Below are 26,376 nucleotides of genomic sequence, written 5' to 3' on the forward strand. Positions count from 1 at the left end.
ATTTATATTTACAAATCAAACGGGAAACAATGAATGATAGTTTAATGACTGAATGTCAAAGGAATACATTTATGGTTGTGGGATTTTAGGCACCATGGCTTTGGAGAGGAGTGCAAGGGTGAATATTTGACAGCAAGAAAAATGGCATGTGGCTGCTTCTTTTTGACATCCTTTCTCCCTGCACATTTAAAAGCACAAGATGGAAAAAGAGAGCAAAACTCTCTGGTAAAAGCTGGGTGATTAAATACAATCATTACCAAATAGTATTTCCAAAGAGCACTTACATGTATGTTGTTAATGGCTATAATGAGGCTTTTCTGCACTATACTTACATAATTGAAAGCGGACAGTAATGAATACACTTACAACCCACCCCCATTTCCTCATCTCCACTCCAGAACCAAGTAAGAGCCACTAACTACCATTAGAGTTGAACTCTCGAGAAAACTAGAGAAATTACTTTGGCTTGTTTTTTATCTGCTGGAGCCAGTATTAACTCTAAGCTTTGCTAGGGCGATAGAATTGACTTTGGAGAGCTACTGCGGTATAGTATAAAAGAACACAGAACTGGAAGTCTAGAGACCTGAGTTCAAAATCTTAGATTGGCCACTAAGTAGCTTACCTTTCTGAACCCTGGCTTCCCTATCTATAAAATGGAAGTTGAGTCAGATGACATCCAATGGCCTTTCAATTATAAGATTCTTTTAGCCTCATCATCTAAGGTAGGGAGACAAGTTCCTTTATTTCATTTTATTTTGTTCTTTTGTTGATTCAACAAATATTCTATCAGGAACTATGAAAGGCACTGAGAGAGGCAAACCTGTTTCCTGCCCCCACAGAGCTTGTAGTTTGGGTGGGGGGAGAGAAGGCTAATTGAATGAGTAATGCTAATGGACTACGGTCTCACAACAAAGTTCAGGGCCCTGAAGGATCATAAAGAGGGTAACCTAGCCCAGCATAGGGGTCATGGAAAGCCTCTTGAGGCAGTGGTACTTAAGTTGAATGCTGAAGAAGGAGTAGAATTTAGCCAGACCCAGAAGAGTATATGAAAGAGTGGGAAGAGAAGAGTGTCCCAGGCAGAGGACACAGCTTGTGTGGAGATTTGGTAGTAAGAGACAGCCTGGGGTAAATAAACAACTAGAAGGAGTTCAGCATGGCCAGAGCATAAAGACAGAGGGGGAGTGGTTAGTATGGGAGGTCAGCAAGTTCCAGGCCATGCGGGGCTCAGCTCGTAAACCGTGTAAAGGAATTTGAACTTTATCCTTAGAGCAATGGGAAGCCATTCAATAGATTTAGGCACAGCTGTAACATGATCAGATTTGTGGTTTAGAAAGCTCCTTCTGGCTGCAGTGTGTGAAGAATGGACTGACCATCCATACTGCCACTGCAATTTGGAGAATGGAGTAAAATGATAAGAGGGAGAGACAGAGACAGAGACAGACAGACATAGTCCCCTCAGAAGCACAAAACCAGAAAAGAGAGTCCTGCGGCTATCTTTTACCCACCTTAAGACTAGATTTTCTTAAGTTTCAAAGCTGCCAATCTGGAAATTAAACGGAACTCTGAGAAGCTAGGCATTGTTGTTTGTTTGTTTGTTTGTTTGTTTTCGAGACAGAGTCTCATTCTGTCACCCAGGCTGGAGTGCAGTGGCACAGTCTTGGCTCACTGCAACCTCCACCTCCCGGGCTCAAGCGATTCTCCTTCCTTAGCCTCCCAAGTAGCTGGGATAACAGACGCGTGCCACCATGCCTGGCTAATTTTTGTATTTTTAGTAGAGATGGGGTTTCACCATGCTGGCCAGGCTGGTCTCAAACTCCTGACCTCGTGATCTGCCCGCCTCAGCCTCCCAAGGTATTGTGTTTTATAGAGAATTGATTTTGACAGAATGCTAAGTACTTGCCATGTCTACAGGATAGGGGTCAGACTTCAGAAAATCTGAATTTGAAGTCCTAGAACTGCTGCTAAGTCACTGCAGGTTTGGAGGAAATCATGAGTTTCAATTGTCTCATCTGTAAAAGGAGGGAATTGGACTAGACAACTCCCTAAATTTAATAACCCACAAGTCTTATAAAGAGCAAAGATGATACCACCAATGACTGGATTCTCTGTCTATGCATGTGTGTCTCCCTCTCTATGTGTCTTTCATTCTTCTTTTCTTTTATGTAGTAAAGTCAGCAGTTTAAAAACGTATGCCAAAGATAATTTTAAGAATATGGATATATGATGTAGTTTTGCATCTCTCTCTCTCTCTCTCTGTCTTTTTTGGGCTGTTTGCTTTTCTGTCTTTTTGTGTCACTATCTCTCTTCTTTATGCTTGCAATATTGGTTAAAACATTTAATGCCCACATTTCCTATATGTATTTCATCATATTTGTTCTCTTTCTTTTTTCCTCTTTCTCTCTCTCATCTAGCTGCTCATTCCTCCCTGGTTCTCACCCACCCACCCCCCATCTCAGATTTCTCCTATTTCTTTGATCTGTTATGACTCCTACAGGCATTGTTTAGTGCTACCATTGGTGCACTAGACAGAAGACAAAAACACAAAATGGACATTGTTGGTGTGAACATTGATGATATGAACTGGAGTTATCTTATTACATCCAATTAAATTGGAGTCCAGAGACCACAGGAGAAAAAGAAAAGCACTTGGGGTACAAGTGTCTGCCCAGGGATAATCTTGCAAGCCAGATGCCAAAATGACCTTCTATAATCTTAATAGCCAGATGCCGAAATGACCTTCTATAATCTTAATATCAGTTTTACCTAGTAGCTAATGAAACAAACTTCCATGACTCTAAGACTAGTTTTACCTACGGCCATCACTTACCAATCGGAGCTTTCCTGCTCCCCAAAACTTTGGTAGTGCCAATGAGTTTTCTTTAAAAAACATATATAACATTTCTCTTTCCAATAGAACCCCCAACTTTTCTGTGTTCTTTGGACATACCAAGGACCACCCTGGTCTATGTGCATGCCACAAATTGAAATACTGTTTTCCCAAATAAAATGTTTCATTTAAAGATTTGTCTCTATATTTTTATTTGACTTTGAGACAGGCAATGGCTACTTATTCGCTAGAAGGCCACAGTTCTGCCTGAAGCCTTCCCACATAACCCATAGAGCATTTATTTGTTGAGATCACTCCTCAATTCTTCCTCTCTGACAGAGACAGTGCTGGTATGCTCTAGTGACATCCCATTCTAAAATGTACTTTGTGGGGGTCCAGCTTCCAAATTACCCTCCATTCAACTTGACAAGTATTTATTGAGCACCTACTGTGTGCCTAGTGCTCAGCAAGTTTTTCCAGGGACTGCTGGGGTCTCCAAACAATACAGCCTAATCCTGCCACAGCAGGAACTGAACATTATTACACTGGCTTTGTTCAGAAAGCTAGGCTGGGCCGAAGTTACAGCGGGCCTACTTCATTCAAGTCCCTTGGCTTGGAAATGAGTCTGGATTTTCAACAAAAGTGGAGAGTTGAAATCAGCCTGAGGCTTTAATTCAGTGCATATTTTCATTTGAACTTTGGAGTTACCTCATGTGCATCAGAAGGGTACAATTCATCGCTTACCTTCCACACAAGATTCCCCTTCAGAGAGTCTCAGCATTTCTAAGATGTCGTTAAAGCCATAATCTGTCACTTTTAGTACAAAACGCCCATCTACCACACAGTTTCGAGACTTTAGCCTCCCATGAACAAACTCTCTGTGGTGTAAGTACTTCATGCCCTGTAGATGACACAACAGGATTTATTTAGCAACTCATTTAACTATTTTGTGCTTTTAATACCAATTTCTTAGATTGTTAATGGCGTGAGTTATTATGATCCAGAACTCAGCTGTTTTCTCTTCTATGCAGGCAAAGTAAACCTTTGACAACATGAGTCAGTTTTCAGATCCCTTGTAGCTCCAAAATTTTATGTTTTGGTGAAGAATGTTATCTTGTGTGTACAGAGAATTACGTGTTACTAGGAGATTTATTAACATTTCAGATACAGAATACATCCATATGCATATAATTGCCAGGAATTTGGAGAATTTCCCCCAGAAGTTCTAACCCACTCTCACCCATTATTGGCAAGAATGGAAACTGGGACAAACTTGTGCATGGGCAGTTTGGCAATAGCTATCAAAATTATCAAAATTTAAACTATATGTACCCTATGATCCAGGGGTTCTACCTCTCCTCCAGAGAAATGCTTGCATGTATACACAAAGAGACAAAGATAAGACGGCTTGTTGTAGCTTTGCTTTTTTAATAGTATATAATTAGAAATGCACTAAATATCAATAAGGGACTGGCTAGAGTGTGATACATTCACACTAGGGAATATTCTACAGCACTTAAAAAGAATAAGATAGACCTGTATGTAGCTGACATAGAAACAACTCTAAGCCATCAAGTAAGTGAAATATAGTAATTGCAGAACTATGTGAGAGCATGTATATTTAACAAACAAAAAAGTCATCTATAATGCTATAATGCATATAAATACACATGAAATTAATTACAAGGTGGTTGCCAAATTGTTAGCAGTAGTTAACTTTGAGGGGGAGTATGAAGAAAGAGGGTTGAGTAAATGTATTTTTCTAATATATATCATTTGAGTTTTACATTTAATATATTATTTTTGTATTTAAAAATAGGCAACCAGAAAGAAGAAAGCTGTCTAGTACTGATCTCTGCACTTGCTTGGCAACCTTTACAAGGTTTTCAAATGTGACCAGGACTCTCATTCAGATGGATTTATTCATTCTGCATATACATACATTTATATTCTAGTCCAGTCATTTCAGAACTTTGTTTGCTAAAAGTCCTTTTAAGTATCTGGCTCTTTTGCAGTGTGACACCCCTTTGTACTTGGAATTATTTTCACCCTGTGCTCTTGGATAGTCTGCACTCTTCAGTACTTCTGAGTAGAGTCTACAGTGGGCAAGATTCCCCCCATGTTGTCTAACGGTTGCTTTTCATTTATCATGGCCTTGAGAGGATTGTCATTAGCGGCTCCTCCCTTAACTCACTGGGCTTAGCTTACAGTGTGAGCAGAAAAAGTACTAGAATAAGAATCAGGAGATTTGGATTTTATTATCAGCTCCACCACCTAATAGTTGGCTGAGAAATATTTATTGAGTACCTACTATATGTGCCAGACACTCTATAACAACGTGTACCTCATTTAGCCTCCCTGAGTCTCTGTAAAAGGAGGCTAATCACACCTATCTTAAAGGGAATTGGCATGAGAGAATGTCTTTCCCTTTCAAGGCCCCTGAAAAAGGATTAGGCTAGCAGAAAAAGATCAAGACTATGATCAATATGCAAGAAGCCCAAAAAGTCATTGATTATGCAGATCAGCCCTGTAAAAAATGCACATATACACAATTTGCATATCATTCCGTGGCATTCATGGGATCCCCAAAAACTCCTCCATGGGACTCATCTATGAACCCTACCTTGGCTGTCAGGAGTCTTTGGCTCAGAGAATAAAGGTGATCCTTGATAGATCCACTGGTCTTTTGGTTTTCCAGTGGCACTGAGTTCCACATACACAGCCATGGTGTGTAAAGACCTGTCACCTAGTTCTAGACTGAGCCACCATTTAGAAGGGTGAAAACTAGGAGGTAGAGCTAAGTAGCACCAAATAATCTGGGAATGAGCACTTTCTCACATCCACAAAGCAGAGAAATTGGATGAAAGAAAGGACGGCTTAAGGCAGAAGAGTGCTCAATGACAACAGGAAGTAAAGAAAAATCTGGACCTCAAATTGGGGAGAGGACAGGCAAACCTTTTCTGTATCTGTATCATATAACAGATATGGACAAAAGAACTGTGAGAAGGGTGGTGGGGGCAAAACTTGGGAAGGAAAGTGATATGGTTTCACTGGGTCCCCACCCATATCTCAACTTGAATTGTATTTTCCAGAATTCCCATGCATTGTGGGAGGGACCCAGGGGAATGTAATTGAATCGTGGGGGCTGGTCTTTTCCATGCTATTCTCATGATAGTGAATAAGTCTCATGAGATCTGATGAGTTTATCAAAGGTTTCCACTTTTGCTTCTTCCTCATTTTCTCTTCCTGCTGCCATGTAAGAAGTGCCTTTTGCCTCCCATCATGAACCTGAGGCCTCCACAGCCATGTGCAACTGTAAGTCCAATTAAACCTCTTTTTATTCCCAATCTTGGGTATGTCTTTATCAGCAGCATGAAAATGGACTAATATAGTAAGTTGGTACTGGGAGTGGGGCATTGCTGAAAAGATACTCAAAAATGTGGAAGCGACTTTGGAACTAGGTAACAGCCAGAGGTTGGAACAGTTTGGAGGGCTCAGAAGAAGACAGGAAAATTTGGGAAAGTTTGGATCCTCCTAGAGACCTGTTGAATGGCTTTGACAAAAATGCTGATAGTGAGATGAACAATAAGGTCCAGGCTGAAGTAGTCTCAGATGGAGATGAGTAATTTGTTGGGAACTGGAACAAAGGTGACTCTTGTTATGTTTTAGCAAAGACACTGGTGGCATTTTGCCCCTGCCCTAGAGATTTGTGGAACTTTGAACTTGAGAGAGATGATTTAGGGTATCTGGCAGAAGAAATTTCTAAGCAGCAAAGCATTCAAAAGGTGACTTGGGTGCTGTTAAAGCATTGTTTTAAAAGGCAAACATAGCATAAAAGTTTAGAAAATTTGCAGCCTGACAATGCAGTAGAAAAGCAAAACCTATTTTTTGAGGAGAAATTCAAGCTGGCTGCAGAAATCTGCATGAGTAGCAAGGAACCTAATGTTAATCCACAAGACCATGGGGAACATGTCTCCAGGCCACATCAGAGACCTTCATGGCAGCCCCTCCCATCACAGGCCTGTAGGCCCAGGAGGAAAAAGTGGTTTCGTGGGCTGGGCCCAGGGTCCCCATGCTGTGTGCAGCCTAGGGACTTGGTTCCCTGTGTCCCAGCTGCTCCAGCCATGGCTGAAAGGGGCCAATATAAAGCTTGGGCTGTGGCTTCAGAGGGCAGAAGCCCCAAGCCTTGGCAACTTCCATGTGGTGTGGAGCCTGCAGGTGCACAGAAGTCAGGAACTGAGGTTTGGGAACCTCTGCCTAGATTTCAGAAGATATATAGGAATGCCTGGATGCCCAGGCAAAAGTTTGCTGCAGGAGCAGGACCCTCATGGAGAACCTCTTCTAGGGCACTGTGGAAGGGAAATGTGGGGTCAGAGCCCCCACAAAGAGTTCCTACTGGGGCACTGCCTAGTGGAGCTGTGAGAAGAGGGCCACCATCCTCCAGACCCCAGAATGGTAGATCCACCGACAGCTTGCACTGTACACCTGGAAAAGCCACAGACACTCAATGCTAGCCCATGAAAGCAGCCAGAAGGGAGGCTGTACCCTGCAAAGCCACAGGGGCAGAGCTGCCCAAGACCATGGAAACCCACCTCTTGCATCAGCGTGACCTGGATGTGAGACCTGAAGTCAAAGGAGATCATTTTGGAGCTTTAAAATTTGACTGCCCCACTGGATTTCGGACTTGCATGGGCCCTGTAACCCCTTGGTATTGGCCAATTTTTCCCATTTAGAACAGCTGTATTTACCTAATACCTGTACCCCCATTGTATCTAGGAAGTAACTAGCTTGCTTTTGATTTTGCAGGCTCATAGGCAGAAGGGACTTGCCTTGTCTCAGATGAGACTTTGGACTGTGGACTTTTGGGTTAATGCTGAAATGAGTTAAGACTTTGGGGGACTATCGGGAAGGCATGATTGGTTTTGAAATGTGAGGACATGAGATTTGGAGGGGCCAGGGATGGAGTGATGTGGTTTGGCTGTGTCCCCACCCAAATCTCAACTCGAATTGTATCTCCCAGAATTCCCACATGTTGTGAGAGAGACCCAGGGGGAGGTAATTGAATTGTGAGGGCTGGTCTTTTCTGTGTTATTCTCATGATAGTGAATAAGTCTCATGAAATCTGATGGGTTTGGCAGAGGTTTCCACTTTTGCTTCTTCCTCATTTTCTCTTGCCACCACCATATAAGAAGTGCCTTTCACCTCCTGCCATGATTCTGAGGCCTCCCCAGCCATGTGGAACTGTAAGTCCAATTAAACATCTTTTTCTTCCCAGTCTCAGGTATGTCTTTATCAGCAGCATGAATATGGACTAATACAGAAAGTATTGTGAAATGATCACAACAATCTAAGGAAGATAAAATATCCCAAAACATTAAAGTTCTAATCTACAGAGAAAATCCAAGATTTCCTCAGTCTTCCCATTAACCTTTATGAGATCCAGCAGGAGTGATGATTTAAACATCCAGTCGAGTTTCACATCTTGGTTTGTCAGTATGTCTTCTAGGCTCCCTCGGGAACAGAATTCTGTCACAATGGCAAACATCCCCGAATCATAGAAGAAACCCAATAAAGGGTTAATATTCTCATGACGCAAGTCCTTCATCTGGAAATGAGAGAGAGAAATGAGAGTCACAGCTGTCCTGTCTCAACTGGGGACCAGAGTTGAGGGCACATAACTTTCTCTTGACCCTTCTTATGATTGGTTGTGTGGTTGACAGAATTTTGACTCCCATGATCTCCAACCCCTAGTGTTACTCCTGTGATTGTGTTTTGTTATACAACAAAAAGGAGATTATCAGGGTGAGACTAATCTAATCACATGAGCCCATAAAAGCTTCAAAAGAAGACTGCAGAAGATAAGTCAGAGAGATTCAAAATATGAGGACTCAACAGGCCATTGTTGGCTTTGAAGATGGGGGGAAGGAGGCTATAAGCCAAAGAACGTGGGCAGCCTCTAGAAGCTGGTAACCACCCTCAGCTGACACCCAGCAAGAAAGTGGGGGCCTCAATTAATATGGTTTTGCTGTGTCCCCACCCAAATCTCATCTTGAACTCTAGTTCCCATAATTCCCACATACTGTGAGAGGGACCCACTGGGAGGTAATTGAATCATGGGGACAGGTCTTTCCCATGCTGTTTTCATGATAGTGAATAAGTTTCACAAGATCTGATGGTTTTATAAAGGGGAGTTCCCCTGCACACGTCATCTTGCCTGCCACCATGTAAAATGTGTCTTGCTTCCCCTTCACCCTCCACTATGATTGTGAGCCCTCTCCAGCCATGTGGAAGTGTGAGTTCATTAAACTTCTTTCCTTCATAAATTACCCAGTCTCAGGTATGTCTTTATTAGCAGCATGATAATGGACTAATATATCGATCCTGTGACCCCACTAAACTGAATTCTGCAGGCAACCTGAAGGAACCTAGAAGTGGTTCCTCCTCACCCCAGCCCTGACCCCTGCCACAGGTCTCCAGATAAGAGCACAGTGCAACTGACACCTTGACTTTGGAGTTTTGAGATGCCAAGCAAAACACCCAGCTGAGTCGGCATTGACTGCTGATCTACAGAACTGTGGGATAATAAATCAGTGATGTTTTAAGCCACTGTTTGCACTAATTTGTTAGAGCAGCAATAGAAAACAAATTTAATGGCCAAAGGGGAAAATTTCAGAAAGGGATCTCTTTTAGCATAATTATAAGTGACGGAAGCTGCAGATTTCTCCTTGATTCCTTTGGGACTTTCTGGAATGGAGCTCAGTGGCTCAAGAGGACTAAAGAGAGATGATACAGTAAAATGTAGAATAGATTGTCTTTCTATGAATACTCATCTACCTAGCACCTATTAAAATAGTTTCCCTATATAAACATCAGGCCAGAGCTTATACAATTTTTTTCAGAAGAAACATTTAGAATTTTGGCCACACTTTCTCTTTGCATTCATTCATTTTATTTCACTAATGTGAGAAGCATTTAGTGCATGCTCACAACATCCAAGACACTGGAATGCATGCTAGAGAAAAAGAGACAAACAAGGTAACATCACTGTACTGAAAAAGCTTACATTCAATGAAGAGTGATAGGCAAGTAATCCAATAATTGTATTTCATTGTGAAATGTGTTCTGAAAAATGGGGGCATGGGATGCTGTGAGAGCTCAAATGTTAAGTATCTAATTCACCCTAGGGTAGTCAGAGAAGGCTTCCCTAAGGAGGTAATATGTGGACTCTCTCAAAGGACAAGTAAGAGTTGACCAGGTGACGATGACATGATGAGAGGGGTTGAGAGTGATAGCACATTATGTTGAGAAATCCACAACAGGTTTAGGTGGTCAGAATGGAGTGTAAGGAAGAAAATATTAAATACCAGACTGAAGAAACAGACAGGAGCCACATCCCATGGGACTTTATGAACCATGCTATGGAATTTGAAATTTATACTGTGGGCACTCAATAATTATCATTTATTATTATTACTATTTAAATGAGGGATGAGAGAGGGGAAAAAAGACTCCATGATCCCTCCCAGATTTTTACTTGGATACCTGGGTAGACAGTGGTGCTACATATTAATATAGGGAATTCAGGGATGAGGTAATAGTGGATATGTTGGTGCCCTACACATAAGCCTTTAACCATGCATCCCCCAACTGCTGTGACTGTTGACTGATAACTCATAGTTGCTCCATTTAAAAAAAAAAAAAAAAAAACTGTCCTAGAGCACAAATTAATGGTGAGCCACCTTACCTGAGAGGTTAGGTCCCACCCACAGGCCTCAGGCAATAATTTACTCACTGAGGACAGTACAAAAGTCCAGCTTCCTAGCCTCAAGGTAAGATTCATGGTATAACTTGTACTCCAGCACTTCCCCATAAGATCATACTATTGCTAGTTTCCAGCTGAAATCAAATGTTTGCTTAACTTTTACCCTGTCCTATCCTACTTGCCTCACTCTTTACTTGAAAGCATTTTCTCCATAAAAAATTTGAACAAGAATTTCCATCTCAGGCTCAGATTTGGGGTAATCTCAGCTAAGACAGATGGAAAAACACATTTGGTGGTGGAAAGGCTGATAAATTCAGTTGGAGACATATTGAGAATGAGGTACCTACAGAACATCAAGGTAGAACTATTTCAAAGACAGTTGTATAGTCAGAGTTGGAAGCTCAGGAATGAGTTCTGACCAGTATAAATACATGTGGGAATTGTAAGCAATTAAATTTTAGGTAAAAACAGTGGGAATAGATGAGATTACCCAAGGAAAGTATAAAGAAAAAGAGAAAAAGGAAACATCAACATTTGAAGGGTGGGAAAAGGAAGAACAGCCTGCAATAAGACTTAGAAGAAAGGCCAGGAAGTAGGGAAAAGCCTATTTAAAACAATATCGTTAAAACCACAGGATTAGTTTCAGGAAAGTGAGAAAAATGCCCGCCAGAAAGAATTTCAGGAAAGTGTGATAAATACCAGAGAGGTCAGGTAAGATGAAGAAAAGTGTCTGGTGAATTTCACCATTAAAATTTATTAATTATAGAAACTTACAAGTATGTTTACACAGATATGTATATCTATATCTATCTAAATAGAGAGATAGGCTTAGAATGGTAACAGTGTAAATGAACAGCAAAAGGCAGATCTGAGATGTATTTTGGAGCCATAAATCACGTGACTTGTGCGGGGAGGGGAGGAAAGAATGAAATCAAGAATTATTCTATTTTGAACATTGAACTGATGGTGGCCCATTTATTGAGATGAATTACACTATAGGACTTAGAATATGAGCTTGCCTCTTAGAATATGATACAAGCAAATGTTAAATTATCCCTGGTGGGAATGTCAGCTATTGACCACCAAGGTTTCCTTCTAAGCACAAGAGCCTGGCACCCATGACAATTCTCTTCATCCACTGCAACCTAAACTAGTTAAGGTGGACAGAAACTCAGCCCACAAACAGCAAAATAGGCACTGCTCCTAAAGTTCTATTTTCTTATGAAGCAAGCAGCCAAAATTACTGGGCTCTGGAACTCTGTTGGAAGAAAAAGTAAAAAGTTGTCATATTCAATACTACTAGCTGTTCAACACAAATCTATTTTCTCTTCTTCTTGGGCAGAGAGCTAATCCATATTTTCCAGTCTTTCTTGGAGCTAAGTGTAGCCATATGACTGAATTCCAAAAACTTCCTCTAGGCAATTAAATGGGAGAGGAAGTGATATGTGCCATTTCTAGGCTAAGGCTTTTATACCCTCTTCCATATTATTTTCCCACTTCTATGGATGAATGCAGATGATGATACGGCCCTAAGACATAGCAGAGCCATGAGATGGTTATAGCCTGGGTCCCTGAGTCATGATATTGGAAGAGAGTCACCTGCCAACAGTATAAGAATATCTACCTTGTGCTGTTATTTGGGTGAAAATTAAACTTCTGCTGTGTTTGAGACATTATGTATTTGAAGGTCTATTTGTTAAAGCATCTAGCATTACACTAATGGTATTGGCATGGGAAAAATTCTGTCTAGATCTTTGATAGATCTCTATATGCATCCATCCTCAGCTGTAACCGATAGAGAAGATCCCGTATAAGGAGCAGGTAGATGCCTACATGCAGTCATGTCCTACCAAGATTCTGGACAACCTCAGGACGCAGAGAAAGTTTGCAACATCAGCTTTAGCAAGATGAACATTTACCGGGTAGACATGTACTTTACCTCTTCCATAATACCTATCTGGCTGGCTACCATCAAATGTTTAAGAGTTGAATGTGTCCTGTCTCTCAAGGATTTTGTTAGCTTCATATTTGACATGACATCTTTTTTTTCTTTTTTTTTTTTCTTTTTTTTTTTGAGACAGAGTCTCATTCTGTCACCTAGTTGGAGTGCAGTGGCACGATCTCGGTTCACTACAACCTCTGCCTCCTGGGTTCAAGCGATTGTCCTGCCTCAGCCTCCTGAGTAGCCGAGATTACAGGTGCATGCCACTACACCCAGCTCATTTTTCATATTTTTGGTAGAGACGGGGTTTCGCCATGTTGGCCAGGCTGGTCTCGAACTCCTGACCTCAAGTGATCCACTCGCCTTGGACTCCCAAAGTGTGACATGACACCTTTAAGCATACAGCCACCAGAGACATCTGTTCCTAAGTCAAATACTGACCTAAATTATCTGAAAGACTCCTTCACCCACTTGAAAAAAGTTCCTAGGATGTCATAACACCAGAATTAATCTCTCCGTGTCCCTCTTCCACAGCAGCTGAAATTTCATCCTAGAGGTGGGTATGTATACCTTTATGAAAATGTCCTTCTCCACATAGGTGCTCACCCGCAACTATATCAGCAATTGCTGACTATTTTGACAAGAAAATGTTCTTTTTTTTTCTTTTTTTCTTTTTCTTTTGTTGTTGTTGTTGTTGTTGTTGTTGTTTTGAGACGGAGTCTCACTCTGTCACCTAGGCTGGAGTGCAATGGCACGATCTCAGCTCACTGCCACAACCACCTCCCAGTTCAAGTGATTCTCATGTGTCAGCCTCCCAAATAGCTGGGATTACTGGTGCGTGCCACCATGCTAAGCTAATTTTTGTATTTTTAGTAGAGACAGGGTTTCACCATGTTGGCCAGGCTGGTCTCGAACTCCTGACCTCAGGTGAGCCGCCCACCTTGGCCTCCCAAAGTGCTGGGATTACAGGCACCAGACAGTGTGCCTGGCCTCAACAAGAAAATTTTCTACCTCCATGAGTTAATTGGTGATTCATGTCTGTTTCCTGCATTTATTTTTATTTTTATTTTGTTGTAAAGAGCTATTGTTCAAGACCTCCTATCCCTGGATCAACCTACCCACTATCTAACACCCAGAGGTCAATTGTCATATAGAACACATTAACCAGGTACTAGTGAAAGACTTCTGATCCTATATTTCCCACTAGCAATATTTTATTCATTTAACAAAGTTTTTTAGTACCTATTATTTTCCAGGTCCTGAGAGAAAGACTGGGGACAAATGATGAACAAAATGTTACATGGTTTCTGACCTCTTGTTTTAACCAGATGATTACACAGTGATACAAAATTTGTGACTCTGACAAGTCCTATGGAGGAGAGTTACATAATGTGAGTATGTATAATTGGGGCTTTGACCAATCAGAGAAGTTGGGACAGGGCTCACGGGAAGTGAGAATTGATCTGGGAGTTAAAAGATGAGTGGATTAAACCATGCAAAGCAGGGAAGGAAAAGTATTTGAGGGATTGTAATAGTACAGGTAAAGGCTTTGTGCTGGGAGCATATCATAATCCAAAGACTAAGTAAACGCCAGTGTGCCTTAAGCAGAGTGGTTGAAGGAAATATGATGGTGATATAAGACTGAAGAGACAGGGAAGAGCCAGATTATACAGAATGTAATAGGTCATTTTAAGTTGCTATTTATTTATATTAAAAATGATTATAGGGACATTGAATACCAAGTAGGGTGTAGTAGGTTATGGCAGACCACCATTCCTGATGCTACAGCTTTTAACAACTAGAAAAATTGAAAAAATATATTTTTAAAAAACCACTGGGGATATGCAGGTGCAAAAAAAATAATCTAAAATTCAAAGATGCAAGAGCCCTTCTAAGATAACCAGGCTGTTGTCAGCCATTTTCTTCCCTGAGGACATCTGCTGATTTCCAGCACAAGCCGAAGATTGGGCTTAGTTTAACAGAAAGAATTTGCTGGGAAAATGCAAAACCTGGTAATGCTTTTGGCAATTGTGGAAGACTGGTATCACAATTAATAAATTTCAGGAGACCTAAATGTGAGCTAATTTTCTCCCCAGAGCATATTTTCTGAGTCTGGGGGCTATAGAGGAGACTAGAAAGCTTCTATAAAATTGTTTGAGATCTTCTGTAGTTTTCCGATATTTAGGAAACAAAGTCTCACTGAAGAAATAGGGCCTGCGGCAAACATTCGGTTGGTATCTTCCTCAAGAAATTTGCCAAATTTGGAAGCAGCATGGATTGAGAGTAAAGGAAAAAGGTTATGAAGTACAGTCTGAATATCCCAATCTTTCAAAGTGGAGGAGACAGACTTGTAGACTCTTGGAAAGATATGCCTGAGAAACAGTAGAATTTGTGGTGGACTGAGTCTAACTAAAACTGCAACACAGCTTCAATCCAGCTCAATCTTTGATTCGATTAATCTGATTAGTTCCTTACCCAATCCACCTAACAAATGAAAAGAGAAAAATCCTTGCTGGTAGAACATATGACCTGGAGCTTCTACAGTTTATTTACATAAAATATCTAGCATAAAATAAAAAATATTAGATATTTGGGAATGCAGAACAAAGTCAGAAGACAATTGAACAATGTCTTTAAATACTCAGTAGACAAAGAAACCTATAAAATATGAATCAAATATTCTAAAAACCTGAGACAGTGGAGAGTGACTGAAAGCAGAAATGGAGGTAGAACTATATTTGAAAGACAACTAAAATGAGTAAAATTTGGATTTACCTCCAAGAACAAAAAAAACAGTTCTTCAGAGCAACACCACAGAATCCAGAGTTTCTAAAATGTATTATTCATAATATTCAGTAATGAACCAAAAAGCCTTAGATGTACAAAGAAATAGAAAAAATGTGACCCATACTCAGGCTAAAAAAAGGTCAATAGAAATTAATCTCAAAATGACACAAATGTTGTGATTAGCAGAAAAGGCCTTTAACACAGATTTTATAAATATATTGGAATATTTAAAGGACAACATATGCAAAATGAATATTTGGGTATAGAACATGGCAGAGAAAAAGAAACTATAAATATGAACCAATTGAAAACTATATAGCTGGAAAATATAATAACTGAAGTAAAAAAATTTGCTAGGTGGGCTTAGGAAATGACATAAGAGTAATGAACTTGAGGAGAGATCAATAAAAAAATACCTAATCTGAAAAACAGAGGGAAAAAGGATAAGTGGGACCATATCAAACAGACTAACACATAAGTAACTTGAGTTCTAGAAGGATATAAAGAAAATGGGGCAAAACAATTTTTATAGAAATAGTGGTCAAAACCTTTGTGAATTTAGTAAAAGACATCAACTTAAAATTCTAAGGAGCTCACTGAACTCCAAACAGAATAAACACAAAGAAAATGCCCTACATACATCATATTCAAACTCCTACAATCCAGAGATGAGCTTAAAATCTAAGAAGTTCAGTGACCCACCAAAGAGATTAAATACAAAGAAAGCAATATCTAGACATTTAACAGTCAAAACCCTGAACTATGATAATAAACTTTTGAAAGTAGTCAGAGAAAAACAGTACACACTACATACAAAGAATGAATAATGGCTGACTTCTCATCAGAAACAAAGAAATACAAAAAAAAAAAAATGAAACGAAATATTTAATATGCCAAAAGAAAATAAATGCAGCTATCAACTCATAATTCTGTACCAAGCATAAGTATCATTCAAAATTGAAGACATTATCAAATAGACGAAAACAGAAAATTTGTCATAAGCAGGCCTGCAATACAAGTAATGCCTAGGGGGAGGATCTTCAGGTTGAAGAGAAAAGATGCTAAATGGTAACTTGGCTCTATTAGGAAATAATTAAAGTTATCAGAAATAGTAAATATGTTGATAAATATAACAGAATATATTTTTATTTCATTCTCTTAATTTGTATGAAATGCATATGAATGCTTAAAATAAATTTTAACACTATATTATATGGTTCACAATAAATGTAGGTATATATATGATAATAATAGAGCAAAGAATAGTAGGCTAGTAAATGGGACACTGCCGTTACAAATTTCCTATGTTTTAGGTAAAGAAGTGGAATATTAATTCTGAGTAGTTTGTGATAAATTCAAGATGCATTTAAGCAATTCCTAGAACAGTCATTAAAAAGTGGAAAAATGTATCGCTAAAATGCCAATATAGGAAACAAAATGGAATATATGAAAAACACTTTTAGCCCAAAGGAAAGCAAGGAAAGGGAAACAAAGGAACAAACAGAGACATAGATGAGTCAAATAGAGAACATATAGCAAAATAGATGATGAGAAATCCAACTATGTCAATAAGTGCCTTAAATGTAAGTAGCCTAAACATTTCAATTAGAAGACAGATTGCAGAATGGGGAGATAAAAAGAAAGAACCAAATGCCTGCTCCCTAAATAAGATGAACAGTAATCCAAAGACACAAATGCATTGAAAGAAAAAGTACAGAAAAAGTGAATCACGCAAAAACTAATCAGAAAGCTAAATTGGCTATGTTATTATTGGAGAAAATAGAAATCAAGAAAATAAGTATTATCAGACATAAAGAGGGACATTTCATAATGATAATATAATCAAGACATAATAATAAAATGTATATGTGCAAAGATGTGCTGGATCATAAGAAGAATATTTTGCATATTTCTTACCATCTCTGTGTTCAATGACATCACATGGGTAGTCCCAAATTAGTTACAATGGAGGTACTTACAGCACAGAAATCAGGAAATGCTCCAAATTAGGGATCTTTTTCAGAAAGCCTGTTGTTAAACATTTACTAGATGTACTTAATAATAGAACTTCAATGCACCTGAAGAAAACACTCACAGAATTAGAAAATAGGAAAATTTTATGGTAATTGATAAAACATATTGACAAAAATGTAGTAAGGATATAGAAGATCTGAATCACACTATCAACCATCTTGACCTAATTGATATTGATAGGATTCTACACCAAACAACTGTACAATGTGCATTAATTTCAAAGTATGTGGAATGTTCACCAACATAGACCACATGCTTGGCTATAGCCAATGTTTTTGATACATTTCAAGATTAAATTTGCAGATAATATTCTTTGACCACAACAGAATTAAATGAGAAATCTATTAATTGTGGTATCCAGAAGGGCCACAAATATTTGGTAATTAAGCATATATTTCAAAATAATACATGGGTCAAAAAAGAATAATGAAATTATAATTATTTCAAGCTGAAAGGTCAATGAAAATGTAACATATAAAATTTTATGGGATGCAGCTACAGCGGAGCTTAAATGTAAATATGTCATTTAAATTAAAAAGAAAGAATGTTCAAAAAATAAGAATGAATAAACCAAAAATAAGCAGAAAGAAATAACATAAGGGCAGAGATCATAAAAATAGAAAACAATCAAAATGTAGAGAAAATTAACAAAATCGAAACATTGTTCTTTAAAACAAAAGTAATAAATTTAATAAATCTCTAAGAAGACTGATCAATAAAAAAAGAAAAAGAAAAAATTATTAATATCTAGAATGAAAGATATGGTATCACTACAGATCATACAGATATCAGTAAGGTTATAAAGGAATTTATAAACAATTTTATGCTAATAAAGTCAATAACGAATTTGACATTTCTTGAAAAACACAACTTATTAAACTTGGCACAATATGAAATAATAATCCTAACAGCCCTATATTTAGCAAAGAAATTGAATTTGTTTTCAAAAACATCCCCACAAAGAAAATCCAAGGACCAAATGATTTTATTTGCACTCCAGCCTGGGCGACACAGCGAGACTCCATCTCAAAAAAAAAAAAAAAAATTTAATAATAAATAATACCAGTCTTACACAAACTCTCAGAAAAAGACAAAGACGTCCAAACTTGTTTTATGAAGCCAAACATAATGCTGACAAACATTAAAAGTATAGACTAATTCTTCTTAAAAACATAGATGCAAAAATTCTTTTAAAAGATTAGCAAATATCGTCTACCAATATATTAAAAAGATAATCTATCGTGACCAAGTGGAATTCATCCTGGGAATATTAAGATGTGCTTAATATTTCTTTTAAAAATGATGTAATTCACCACGTTAACAGAATGAAAGAGCAAAACCATAGAATAATTGCAATAGGTAGCAATATAAATATAAAACCTCTTTATGATTAAAAGAATCACAGAAATGCAGAAATGTGAAAAACTTTCAGGTAACATCAAACCTAAAAATAAAACATTGATTCCTTTTCCTCTAAGGCCAGGAACAAGGCAAAGATGTCTGCTGTTACCATTTCTACTCAACTTGTATAATAGTATCAAAACTTTAATAAGAAAAAAGTAAAGAAAACTTAAATAAATGGTGACATATACCCCATTAATGGACTGAAAGACTCAGTATTGTTAAGACATCCATTTTGCCTAAATGTCTCTATAAATTCATTGCAATCCCCATCAAAACTTACAGAAAGCCTTGTGGAAGTAATAGACAGGCTGATTTCAAAATTTATTTTAAATTTAAAGAATTTACAATGTCCAAAACAATCTTGAAAAAAAAAAGTTAGAGGCTTACACCACTTGACTTTAGGAGGTACTCTATAGTTATGATAACCAAGGGAGTGTGATATTGGCATTATGGTTACACTAATGAGTGAAGGAAACAGAACAGAGACTCCAAAAATATATGCACACATACATAGTCAGTTAATTTTTCTCCAAGTTACAACATTAATTCAATGGAAAGCTTTTTAAAAACAATTGTTACTGGAACCCTGGGTATCTATATGCAAAAACTGAACCTTAATCATTGTCTCAGTCTGTACACAAAAAGTAATTCAAAATGGATCATAGGCTTAAACCCAGAATCTTGGACTGGGGGGAGGGAGAGAGACAGAGAGAGAGAGAAGAAAAGAAAGAAAGAAAGAGAGAGAGAGAGAGAGAGAGAGAGAGAGACAGAAAGAAAGAAAGAAAGAAAGAAAGAAAGAAAGAAAGAAAGAAAGAAAGAAAGAAAGAAAGAAAGAAAGAAAGAAAGAAAGAAAGAAAGAAAAGAAAAGAAAAGAAAAGAAAAGAAAAGAAAGACAAATACAAAGAGAAAGAAAGTAGGAGGGACAAAGGGGGAGGACAAAGGGAGAAGAAGGGGGAAAGGGAGGGGAGTTGGAGGGGAAAATAAAATGATAAATTGGACAATTGGACTTCCTTAAAACTAAAAATGTTGCTCAACAGAAGACATCATAGACAAGCCACAAATTGAGAAAAATAATTACAAAATAAATAGTTCAGCAAAGGCTATTCAGGATATATAAAGAATGTCTGTAATTTAAAAATAAAAATACAAAAAATTCCCAATGTTTAAGAATGGGCAAAAACTTGAAAAGGCTCTTCACACAAGAAGATATACAAGTGAATTGTAAACACGTTAAAAGGGTGCTCAACAATTTTAGTCATCAAGAAAATGCAAATTAGAGTATAAGATACCATTTCATACACACTAGAAAGGCAAATATCAAAAAGACAAATGTTATTAAGAATTTAGAGCAACTGGAACATTTCCGATGGGAACGTAAAATGCCAAAACCAATCGGTTTTGGAGAACAGTTTGGATGTTTCATATAAAGCTACACATACAACTACTTTATGACCCAGTTCTATTCTTATGTATCTACTCAAGAGAAGTGAAAATATATGTTCACAAAAGACATATATAAAAATCTTTATAGTTTTCTATGAAAAGATGGCCACCACCACTAATTAATAGAGAAATGCAAATCAAAACCTCTGGGAGATATCACCTTAACCCCATTATGATGGCTACAGAAAATAAGTGTTGGCAAAGATGTGGAGAAATTGGAACACTTGTGCACTGTTGATGGGGTTGTAAAATGGTGCAACTGCTATGGAAAACAGTATGAAAGTTTATAAAAAATATTAAAAATAGAACCATCACATTAGCCAGCAATCTTACTTCCAGATATATGTACAAAAGGATTGATAGCACAGTCTCAAAGAAGTATTTCTACAACCATGTTCCTAGCAGCACTATTCACGTTAGCCAAGAGGTGGATGTAACCCAAACATTTAACAATAAACAAATGCATAACATACAATGGACTATTACTCAGTCTTAAAAAAGAAGGAAATCCTGTCACATGCTACAACATGAATGAACCTTGAGGACATTATGCCAAGTGAAATAAGACAGTCACAAAAACATAAATACTATATGATTATACTTACATGAGATATCTAAAGTAGTGAAACTCATAGGAACAGAAAGAGTGGTAGTTACCAGGGGCTGTTGGAAATAGAAATGGGGATATTTTCAAGATCAGATTTGCAAGATGAAAAAGCTTAAGATTTGCAAGATGAAAAAGTTCTGGAGATATGTTTCACAACAATGTGAATATGCTTAACACTACTGAATTGTATACTTAAAAATGGTTAAGATGGTAAATTTTATGTTATGTGATTTTTTTACCATAACGAAAAATGTTTATAGTTGCCTCATTCATAAAATCGTCAAAAAAACTCTTCTGGTGCTGACGAGTTGATGGGTGCAGCACAGCAACATGGCACAAGTATACATATGTAACAAACCTGCACGTTATGCACATGTACCCTAGAACTTAAAGTATAATAATAATAAAAAATAAAAAAATAAAATAAAATAAAAAAATAAAAAAACTAGAATCAAGCCAAATGTTCAACAGGAGAATGATAAAGAAATTGTGATATAGTCATAAAACGAACTACTACTGGCAATTTAAAAAGTGACCTACAGGTATATGCAAAATCATAAGTTAATCTTAAAAAGCATTGTGCTAACAGAAAGAAGGCAGGCACAAGATACTGTATCATTCCATTTACATAAAATCAAAGAACAGAAAAAAATATTAATTTATTTTAATAGACATCAGAATAGTGATTGCCTATGGGATAGGAGAAATTACTGAAAAGGAGGACAAATGAACTTTCTGGTGTAATGAACATATTAGTAACTTTTTTGGAGAATGGTTACATAGATACACGCAATTGTCAAAATTCATTGAACAGAACATCTAGCATGTGTACATTTTATTTTATATTACACCTGAATAGAAAACATATTTTATAAACACAATGAAACATTATGCTAAGTGAAATGAGTGAGTCACAAAATGACAAATACTGTATGATTCTACTTATACAGGATATACAAAGTAGTGAAAATTCATAGGAAAAGAAAATAGAATGGTGTTTACCAGGAACTTCAGGAAGGAGGAAATGGAGAGTTGTTTAATGAGTACAGAGTTTCAGTTTTTCAAGGTGAAAAAGTTCCAGAGATGTGTTGTACAACAATGTGAATATACTTAACACTACTTAACTGTACACTTTAAGGTGGTAAATTTTATGTCTTTTTAGCACAATTAAAAATAAAAAACACTATGAGAGAACCTCATCAACTCACTAGAATGACTAAAATTAAATTGACAACATCAAATATTGGCAATGATGTAGATCAAAGGGAATTCTCATAACTTGTGTGCAGGAAAGTAAAATGAGAAAATATTTCACAGGGTGTTATAGAGTTAAGTGTACACTACTCTTTAACCTAGAAATTCCCTTCCTGGTATTTCTAGGAGAAATTCTTGAGAGAAATTCAAATATGTGTCCATAAAAAGACTGGTTCAAGAATATCCATTGCACTTATATAGACAATAGCCAAAATTGCAATCAACGCAAATGTCCATCAGCGGTAAAATGGATAATTAAATTGTGCTATATGCAATGGAATACTACTTAGCAATAAAAAGGAACAAGCTACTTATACATGGATGAATATCACAATCTTTCTGTTGTCTGTTTCCACTTATATGATGTTTTAGAACAAGCAAAATTAATGCAAGTTAAACAAACAAACAGAAAAACAGAACTGTGGTTGCCTCTGGTTTTCGGTGAACACAAATTTACTAAGGGACACAAGTGAAATTCTGGAGAGAAGGGAATGTTTTATATCAGGGGTCAGCAATCTTTTTCTATAAAACTACAGATAATAGATAACTTGGGCTTCGCAGATAATACAAGGTTTCTGTTGCTTTATTTTTTCATAACCCTTTTTAAAATGTAGAAAATATTCTTTGCTTCCAGACTGTAAAAACAGGCTATGGGCCATAATTTGCTAATCCCTACTTTATATCATGATAGAAGTCTAGATTGTATGGGTATGTCATTTTATCAAAATTATAGAGAAATATGGGCATTTCAATGTGTGTAACTGCACCTAAAAATACAGAATTGAAAATTAATAATAACTACCACAAAATTAGGGATGTGAGAAATGGGTGAAGGTATAGATGAAAAAATATAGGATAATGATGATTGTTGAAGGTGAGTTTTGTACACATAAATGTTATACTATTTTGTTTATTTTGCATATGTTTCTTCCTTTCCTTTTTTTTTTTTTTTTTTTTTTTTTGGTAGCAATGGGGTCTCTTTATGTTGCCCAAGCTGGTCTTGAACTCCTAGGCTCAAGCTGTCATCCTTCCTCAGTCTCCCAAAGTGCTGGGATTACAAAAAGTGGGTTTTTTTCAAAAAAGAAAAAAAGAAAAATTTCTGGATTGTAGCTGAAGCAGTGCTTAGAGGAGATTTTCTAGCTGTAGGTGACTAAATTAGAAAATAAGAAAGGTTAAAATCAACCATCAAAGCTTCCAACTCAGAAACCTAGTAAAAGAGCAACAAATTAAATACAAAGTAAGTAGAAGGAAGGAAAAAAAAAGATAAGAATATTAAAAAAAATAAGAAGAATATAAATCAATGGGACAGAAAGCAGGCATACAATAGAGAACAATCAACAAAGTTCAAAGTTGATATTTGGAAAATATGAATAGAATTAATATCCTCTAGCAATGCTGATTAAGAAAAAAACATAAATTATCAGTATCAGGAATGAAACGGAGAACATCGTTACAGATCCTAAGGATATCTAAAAGATAGGTTGAGCATATTATATATACAACTTTGTGCCAATAAGTTTGATAACGTATATGAAATGAACAACTTCCTTTAAAGCCATAACTTACCAAAACTGGCACAAGAAGAAAGTTTGAATAGTCCAATATCTATTAAAGAAGTTGAATCTATAATTTGAAATCTCCACACAAAGGAAAGAACAATAGGAATCTACTAAAGAGATTTAAGCAGTGATAAAATCGGACTCAATTTTGAAAAGAGTAGTTTGCAATGTGAAGAATGGATTTGAGAGTGGATGTGATTAGAATAGTTAAAAGACAGTTGCAAGGTGCCAGGGGTTAGGGGCAGACAGGTGTGAACAGGTGGAGCACAGAGGATTTTTAGGGGACTGAAACTATTCTGTATGTTGCTATAATGGTGAATACATGCCATTATACATTTGTCAAAATTCGCAAGATATATAACACCAAGAGTTTACCCCAATGTAAACTATGGACTTTGGGTGATAATGATGTGTCAGTGTAAGTTCATGATTATAATCAATCAGCCAGCCTGTTAATAGTTGGGGAGGCTGTGCATGGGTGGGGACAGGAGATAGATGGGAACTCTCTGTGCTTTCTGCTCAATTTCCTGTGAACCCAAAACAGTTCCAAAAAATTAAGTCTAGATGTTGGAGTGGATGCAGTGAACAGAGAACACTTTTTTTTTTTTTTTTTTTTTTTGAGATGGAGTTTCAGTCTTGTCACCCAGGCTGGAGTTCAATGGCATGATTTTGGCTCACTGCAACCTCTATCACCTGTGTTCAAGCAATTCTCCTGCCTCAGCCTCCAGAGTAGCTGGGATTACAGGCGCCCACCACCACACTCAGCTAATTTTTGTATTTTTAGTAGAGACAGGGTTTCACCATGTTGGTCAGGCTGGTCTCGAACTCCTGACCTCAGGTGATCCACCTGCCCCGGGCTCCCAAAGTGCTGGGATTACAGGCATGAGCCACCATGCCCAGCCGAACAGGGAACACTTCTACACTGCTAGTGGGAATGTAAACTACTACAACCACTATGGAAAACAGTATGGAGATTTTTTTTTCTTTTTCTTTTTTTTTTTTTTTTTTTTTTTTTTTTGAGATGGAGTCTCACTCTGTCGCCCAGGCTGGAGTGCAGTGGCCGGATCTCAGCTCACTGCAAGCTCCGCCTCCCAGGTTTAGGCCATTCTCCTGCCTCAGCCTCCTGAGTAGCCGGGACCACAGGTGTCCACCACTACGCCTGGCTAAGTTTTTGTATTTTTAGTAAAGACGGGGTTTCACCATGTTAGCCAGGATGGTCTCGATCTCCTGACCTCGTGATCCACCCGCCTCGGCCTCCCATTAGCCACCGTGCCCGGCCAACAGTGCAGAAATTTCTTAAAGAACTAAGAGTAGAACTACCATTTGATTCAGTTTTCAATCCCACTACTGGATATCTACCCAGAGGAAAAGAAGTCATTATGTGAAAAAGATACTTGTACACGTATGTTTATAGCAGCACAATTTGCAATTGCAAAAATATGGAACCAGCCCAAATGCCCGTCAGTCAACGAGTGGATAAAGAAATTGTTTTGTGTGTGTGTGTGTGTGTGTGTGTGTGTGTGTGTGTATGATATAGATGTGTATATATCTATTGGTATATATGTGTATATATATCACATCATATATACATATATTTATATATATGATGGAATACTACCCAGCCATAAAGAGGAATGAATTAATGGCATTTGCAGCAACCTGGATGGAACTAGAGACTATTAATTCTAAGTGAAGTAGCTTAGGAATGGAAAACCAAACATCGTATGTTCTCACTCATAAGTGGGAGCTAAGTTATGAGCATGCAAAGACATAAGAATGATACAAAGGACTTTGGGGATTAGGGGGAAAGGGTGGGAGGGGGGCGAGAGATAAATGACTACAAATTGAGTTCAGTGTATACTGCTTAGGTGATGGGTGCACCAAAATCTCACAAATTGCCACTAAAGAACTTATTCATGTAACCAACTACCACCTGTTCCCCCCAAAAAACTATGGAAATAATTTTTTTAAGAAATTAAGTCTATGAAAAGAAAAAAAGACAATCTTAGTAGCTCTAGTGGGAGATGATGGTAGCTTGGACCAGGATAGCAAGAGTAAAAATCGAGAAAGAGAAGGACATTGGAGCTTCAAGGAAAATGGAGAAGCTTTGATGTATGGGTTGTAGGAAGTGAATTAACCAATAAAGTATAATGGAATTATGAGGTAGTAGTAAGGGACATTTAAATATAAGAAACCATGAATTTATAGTGGAAACAATATACTTTGTTGCATAACTTTCTGCTATAATATTTGACTGTTTAAGTGCAAGCACACATAAAGTTAAGAGTTGGGATCATATAGAACTAGAGTTTTGCAAGTGGGTCTGACCAAAAAAACAGAAATATTAATAAGAGCATGTTCAAATGATGGATTATAGAATCTGAATTGGACAATAAAGTAAATAAAACAAGGGCTTGTGAGTTTGGAGAAAGCAGAGGTCAGTAGAGTGGAAGACCTGATATAGTCAAATATAGGAACAGTTGGGATAAAAGGAGGTTATAATCAGAGAGTGTGATGAATTCATAATTTGGGAGGTGAAGCTTTTTGTTTGTTTGTTTGTTTGGTTGGTTGGTTGGTTGGTTTTTTTTGAGACGGAGTCTAGCTCTGTCGCCCAGGCTGGAGTGCAGTGGTGTGATCTCGGCTCACTGCAAGCTCTGCCTCCCGGGTTCATGCCATTCTTCTATCTCAGCCTCCTGAGCAGCTGGGACTACAGGCAGCCACCACTACAACCAGCTAATTTTTTTATATTATTAGTAG

General features: G+C 37.6%; 1 protein-coding gene across 2 annotated transcripts in view; it reads right to left on the reverse strand.

Annotated features, from left to right (window-relative positions):
* The window catches only part of GUCY2F (guanylate cyclase 2F, retinal), a 106,051-nt gene that overhangs the window by 34,248 nt on the left and 45,427 nt on the right, over positions 1 to 26,376 (reverse strand). For both annotated transcript variants that reach the window (XM_065538787.1, XM_074029754.1), the window contains 2 exons: positions 8,256 to 8,432; positions 3,572 to 3,728 (listed from right to left, as the gene is read on the reverse strand). In XM_065538787.1, coding sequence (XP_065394859.1) covers positions 3,572 to 3,728; positions 8,256 to 8,432 — 334 coding nt within the window. The remainder of the gene's footprint in view (positions 1 to 3,571; positions 3,729 to 8,255; positions 8,433 to 26,376) is intronic.

The sequence above is a fragment of the Macaca fascicularis genome, chromosome X, assembly GCF_037993035.2.
Source record: "Macaca fascicularis isolate 582-1 chromosome X, T2T-MFA8v1.1".
NCBI lineage: Eukaryota > Metazoa > Chordata > Mammalia > Primates > Cercopithecidae > Macaca > Macaca fascicularis.